Here is a 6,917-nt window from a genome sequence, read left to right on the forward strand (position 1 = left end):
ATCTATATATATTACTTAGCATTGATGATAATTGTAGCCAGGGGCCACTTAGCTTAATGGTAGCCAGTATCTGTGAAGTATGGGGTTCAATTCTCCATTGCCATCTGCTGACAACTTTTTTCCCATCTTCTAAGGGAAAAATACCCAATCTTTCTTGGCTGTTTTCACAGCCTACTGTGTTCAAAATTTACGTTTTTGTCTGTAAAATACCAACACACTTGGCACTTATAAAGTTTGTTTATAAAAATGTTCCCGCATATAACAACATATATATATATATATATATTGTTATATTTTGGGATGGTCATTTTTTCTTTTATTCTTTCCAAATAAACACACTCCTTCAGGGAGGATAGATGTAGAATGGAGAGTCACCGAAGAGATCACAGGATGTGCAATGAAAGATTTCCAAACAAAGGACACTAAAATAAGAACAATAATAAATGATTTTGTTAAGGTTATTTCTACAGAAAGCACCATTCGAGCATGATCATTACCAGTGCCACCTTACTGACACTTGTGCCAGTGGCACATGAAAAACAACATTCAAGTGAGGTCATTGCCAGTGTCGCTGGACTGGCTCCTGTGCAGGTGGCATGTAAAAAACACCATTTGAGCATGGCCGTTGCCAGTACCGCCTGACTGACTCTCGTGCCAGAGGCACGTAAAAGCACCCACTACACTCTCAGAGTGGTTGGCATTAGGAAGGGCATCCAGCTGTAGAAACTCTGCCAGATCAGATTGGTGCCTGATGCAGCCATCTGGCTTGCCAGTCCTCTGTCAAACTGTCCAACCCATGCCAGCATAGAAAGCAGACGTTAAACGACGACGATGATGATGATGATGATGATGATGATGATTCTATAGAAATTATAGCCACCACTGATTTTTGCTAAAATTAGTAGAAATAATCTTAATAAAATATTGTAATAAGCACTGCTAATGCAGTAGAATGTGGTATTGACTGATAAAGACATTTAATAAACTTTATAGTATATTATGGTTGCATAACAAAATACCACGTACCTACAAATCATTAATAATAAATGAATGAAAAGAAAAGTTGGAATAAGTCGATTACATTGACCTCACCACTCATCATCATTCATCATTTTGAATCCAGATTTTGTCCCCGTTAACAGGGGTGGCCAGATCTACCTCAGCGCAAAAAAAAAAAAATTGACCATCGCGAAATATAACAATATTTGTTTCAACACACGATTTCACATTAAGAATCTTGCAAAACAAATACATAAATGCATGTTCATCATTTTTTCAATCTGTAGAGAAATGGCTAAAATTTTCCCTGTTTATAATTACACCATATGTTACATATATATTATATCATACCTTGATACTGTGTGGACTAAGATCCCCGTTGACAGGCCACTGATACTTATAGAGTGTTAAACACTTTTGGTATGCAAATTAGGGACTCCTTCATAGAGTAACTGCTGCATTTGTTGAGTATATAAACAGTTTGGCTACTTGTTTCTCTGGAGATTTTTAGAATGATGTGGATGTTTATGATGAGATCCCAATAAAGTTTGAAAATAGATTGAGGCTGCTCATTATTTTTTTTCAGCCTGCAGAGAAATGCAAAAATTTGCCCTGCTTATAATTATACAATGGTACATTTTTATATATCTCATGTAATTGGATAGTCATTGATTTTTTTGAGTTCATCTACCATTTGACAGGTCTTGTTTCTCATTCTGTAGGATATCCAAATATCACCGTACTCACCACACAGGCTTGGGGGGTGCCACAAGTTTATTACCCTCATTATTAGGGTGACATCTTCAGTAAAAGCAATATTGTTGTCAATAACACCAGCAAAGTCTTTGGCAATGTTTGGCATAAGGACCTTCTGCCTAAGTTGCATGCATACAGACCCAATTCATCTCCTCTATTGAATCAAGACTTCCTTGTCAGAACACTACATCACAATACATGTCAATGAAGATTTTTCTCACTTACATTTGTCATTTCTGATCTACCTTAAGATTCAGTTGTGTGTCTCTCACAAATTTTTTCTCACACATTGATGATCTGCTGGTTGTTATTCCTAACCATACAGTTCTGTTTAGATCATACAACATATCACTTCACTCTGGAACTTTTTACGCACAACCTTGAACCTCACACCAGACAGGAACTGCCTCCATAATCAAAGACAATCTTTTAGCATTCAGATTAATCTGTCAATTGTAATGCTTATTTATATTCATTGTTTTGAATTCATCGTGCTTTAACTTGTCATGTTAAGATTTTGATGATATGATTATTTTTAGAATGACATTGTAGGATAAATGTAAGAGGCTGGACCTAAAAATATAGTTTTATACCATACCATCTCTACATACCAACAACACATAACTGAGGCCCTTAAAGTTACCACAACTTACAATCTCTGAAGACTTCTCATGGGAGCCTTACATCATCACCGTTTAACATCCGCCTTCCATGTTGGCATGGGTTGGATGGTTTGACAGGAGCTGGCCAAGCATGAGCTTGGACCAGACTTCTGTGTCTATTTTGGCAGGGTTTTTATAGCTGGATGCCTTTCCTAACACCAGCCACCCAGCAGAGTGGACTGAGTGCTTTTTACATGGCACAATTGTATAACATTGCCAAAACTGTATCCCACAGTGTAGGCTTCCCATTTTGAAGAATGAAATGCTTTAGCCTTGATAGTTTATTGATACATACATAAATAGCCTAGACCACATGCAAAAGAATGTTTAACTGATTGAAGACTCACTCACCAGAATAAAATAGTAATCAAAAGGGTTCACAGACAAAAAAAAAAAAAATGGTTGAGAACCACTGCCTTACACTAAAGCACTTGGTTCAGTCCTTTCTTCCAGGAAATTATACCTACTGGAATTTCCTCACTGCTCATGTTTTTTTTTTTTTTACTTTGCTCCTATAGACATTAACTACATCAATCTGGACAGGCCTAAAAATGTGGTAGGCACTGCCCCACTTTTTCAGGGTAACTTATATGAAGACTGAGATTTTCTAACTAACTACTTTGTTTGTTGCAAGATCAGTGGCTTAGTTTTCTATATATTGCGAGCTGGAGCAAATTCCTGTTATCTCTAGCAGTCAGATAATAAAGATGGTACCCGCCAACTGGACTCTCAAAGGAAGGTGAGGCTTGTTTTCACTGTACGGTGGCAGTATTGAAAGAGTGTGTAGAATGGAAGGTTTCATGACAGGGTTCCTTCGTCTCTGGCCTGAGTTTGATAACCTACTTCAGATACCATCTGAAGAGCAAGATGAGGTTGGAGAAGAAGACCCTGCTGCAGAGAGAGTATGAGAAATGTTGGAAGGATGTGGTGAGAAAAGTGGGTGTCAGTAACCCAGCTTAATCATCAATGAAAGGAAAACAGATAGTTGCTGGGCCATACAAGTTGCCGGGTATGTAATTTGAACTTCTGTGCGTGTGTGTGTGTGTGATGGACAGCATGAACAACTGTCGGCAACTTCACAATCCCCCCTCTCTCCTTAAAGCTATGTATTCATCACACCCACCTCCCTTCCCTCAGTGTTCTAAAAGTTGTGTGTGTGTGTGTGTACGTATACCTGTGTCTGTGTGTTTATGTACATATATGTATGCAGCGTCCAAAACAGATGACCCGGATGTTGTTGCTCTTCCATTACTTTCGCAAACAGCAGTAACTTTCTTCAGCTGAATGCACGTCATTGATTGGTTAAAATTACCCAAATACGACAAATTTAACACTAAACTTCTAAAATACAACATTTTGTCAAAAACGTTTAGAGTAAACCGTGTTCTACGTGACACATTCAACCAGTATCCGAAGTTTCAAACTGTTTAATTAAAAAATCTGTGACTGAGATTGAAAAGATCCCGATCATGTTCCATTAAAGAAACAAAAAATGAAAGCAAACAATGGGAGCTGGTTGAGATTGTAGTGGCGTAATTTTGAGGGTCTCCAGCACGCATGGAACCTTCTGGAAGGCCTGCCGAAAGGTCCCTGATGCGCATGCGCAGAAAACTAGCAGCAGCAGATTCTCTTGTATCTCAGATTCGAGATGCAGCCGCTGAACTATGCAGACGTGTCCTCAGCAGCTCTCCTACTGATCGATGTTTGACCAGCTCGGTATAGCTGGATTGTGAAGAATGCCTTCACAAAATATGATTAACTCCAATTTTGCTGCTTCCACACCAGACCTGGCTACTCATTGTCCCAAGGTGTAAATTTTTGTACATACAAAATAAAAGGATTGTTTTCTTGTTCCGATATTTTTCCTCTAACATTTATGTAAGGAATTGTGTGGCACCCTTCCAGTGCCAACCAATTTTACCTCTTACAATTAGTGACCCCCCGACACAAGGACATTAGCAGCCAAGATTTAACTAGCGCTCGTTTTCGCAATGGTGAAAGGGAAAACGGAGCTTTTCCACCAACACCAAATTCATCTGTCTAAGCTCGCGGACCCCGAGACGCGAACATTCAACCTTCGAGAAAAAAAGAAAAAGAGCTATAGCTGTCATTTTCTTTGATACCAAATCATGGACACAGAGAAAAAGAGATAGATAGAAGTACGCTACAGAGCCTCCCACCAGTCATTTTGCGTAAGACCGTCAAATAAACAAAGTGTATGTGAACACAAGCATAGAAAACAGTCTATGAGAAAGTCCAAACACAGGATGATAAAATACCAGTTCGTATCAAAGGTGAAAAGTAGTTGAAATGCTGTAAACAAGAAGTCACACGAAGGAAAAAAAAAAAGACCCAGAACCAACTAAAAACAAAAAAGAAAAGAGACGAAGCAGAACGAAAAAAAAACACGTTAGCACACACGCACATTGATATTTTTTTTCTTCCCTTGTTTCATTTTTTTCTTCTTTTTTTTTTTTTTACAGCGACGAAGGTTGATGCAGAAAAAGAAAAAAAAAATTTATTCTCTAAGTAACCCGTTTCACAAGAGCGAAACTGATGTAACCTCGCCATCGCAGACAAAGTCAAAGGCTGCGTTATAATCAATACAGATCGTGGAAAAATGCTTGGGTTTTTTTTTTTTAATGCAATTCTTAGCAAAGTAAGTCTTTTATTCATTGGGTTTTATTGTCCCAATTTTTCGAAGAATAAAACTCATTGAAGACAGTAGACTATAACAGAACAAAGGTTTTCGCCAATAAGTTGTGGCGGCGAATCAGCTCACTATAAATGTAAAAATTTATATAAGAAAAATAGAAAAACTATCGAATATGAAGACATACTTCCCACTCAGTTTTCTCTGTATCAACATCCATAACAACATTAACCAGAAGACAATTGAAAATACAGTTTTGATTTCGAAGCCTATTTTTATCCTTCTTTAACTTTCCAATAGGAAATTTTCTATTGGTTTGTTTACTTTAGATACACAACGTCTTTTCATAATGACAACATAACATTATAATAGCGTTCGAAAAGAATTTCACGAAGGTCTATGGTAGCAGAACTAGCAGCCATATTTGATAGTCTTTTCTATTTCGTCAAATAGTGTTTAGGTTTTGATTGACCAAATCTCGTGGCTAAACTGTTGACCTTTTCCTCTCATTTCAATTTTTTTTTTCAGTGTTTCGAGATATGTTGATAGCAGCAATAAGTCAAAATCTATTGAGTAGGAAAAGCAGCTAAAACGACTATGTCAGTATGTCGTAATTAACACACTCCATGTTTCGGCATCATGTCAACTCTGACTTCCAGTAGACAAACAAATGCATTATAGCTGTGGCCATCCTGTCTTTTTTGTGGATATTAAAGACTCTACATGGCAACCATGTGTGGGACATCAGAAACTGAAATTGAATCAAATCGGTACTAATCGGCAATGAAAATCCGGATGATTTATTGCGAAAGTTCCGAGTGATTAGTAACGTAGCTAACAGAGCGTGGGAGTGGCGATGGGAACGGCTCTTTCGGGTCTGCTGGATAAGCCTGTACAGGGGGCGGGGAACGACAACCTCAATGAATGCCCCAAGCAAGACATACATTAAATATGTCACTGCGAGTGATTTATTGTGAAGTTAAAATTATTAGGATTTATTTACACATGTGAAGTTAGAACGATTTATAAATATTTTATCTGAAAGCAAAAAATGATGTAATCAGAAAACCAAATTATAGCATAGAAACCTCGAATTCCAAAAAATTTCGGAATTTCTGTAGATGTTTCACGAATGGTGCGATATATTTCTTTAATCCTGCTCCACATGCATTCTATTGTGACTATCTGTTGCTGCACCGCTGGGATCAACATAGTGTTAAACTGTAGCAATCAATGATAATGCAGGTGCCTGGAAATACGTATTGCATTATTGAAGGCAGTAACAAGGCGCAAGCGGGCAGAATCGTTAGCAAGTCGGGCAAAATGCTTAGCGGCATTTCGTCCATCCTTACGTTCTGAGTTCAAATTCGGCCGCGGTCGACTTTGCCTTTCATCCTTTCAAGGTCGATAAATTAAGTAACAGTTGTGTACTGGGGTCGATGTAATCGACCGGCACCTTCCCCCAAAATTTCGGGCCTTGTACCTAGAGTAGAAAAGATTATTAAAGGCAGTAACAAGGCGGCGAGCTGGTAGAAACGTTAGCACGCCGGGCGAAATGCTTTGTGATATTTCGTCTGTCTTTACGTTCTGAGTTCAAATTCCGCCAAGGTCGACTTTACTTTTCATCCTTTCGGGAACGAAAAGAAAAAAGTGCCCGTTGAGTATGAGGGTCGATCTAATTGATTGTCCCCCTCCCCTAAAAATTTCAATCCTTATGTCGATAGTAGAATTTCTTCAAATGCCATTGAGGTCATCTTTTTTTAATATGGTAAGGTATTGATATGTTACGAATACGAATTATGACTATTTCATAATACGCCACAGAGTAAACTTGAAAGAAGGACAAA

At 38.2% G+C, this 6,917-nt stretch overlaps 1 protein-coding gene across 1 annotated transcript in view; it reads right to left on the reverse strand.

Annotated features, from left to right (window-relative positions):
• LOC106878143 (dynein axonemal heavy chain 3-like) overlaps positions 1 to 5,859 on the reverse strand; it is a 37,710-nt gene extending 31,851 nt beyond the window's left edge. The window contains exon 1 of the mRNA XM_014927263.2: positions 5,258 to 5,859. Within this exon, the coding sequence (XP_014782749.1) occupies positions 5,258 to 5,290 (33 nt within the window). The 5' untranslated portion in view covers positions 5,291 to 5,859. The remainder of the gene's footprint in view (positions 1 to 5,257) is intronic.
• Positions 5,860 to 6,917: the final 1,058 nt, after the last annotated feature.

This window comes from Octopus bimaculoides, chromosome 7 (genome assembly GCF_001194135.2).
Source record: "Octopus bimaculoides isolate UCB-OBI-ISO-001 chromosome 7, ASM119413v2, whole genome shotgun sequence".
NCBI classification, from domain to species: domain Eukaryota; kingdom Metazoa; phylum Mollusca; class Cephalopoda; order Octopoda; family Octopodidae; genus Octopus; species Octopus bimaculoides.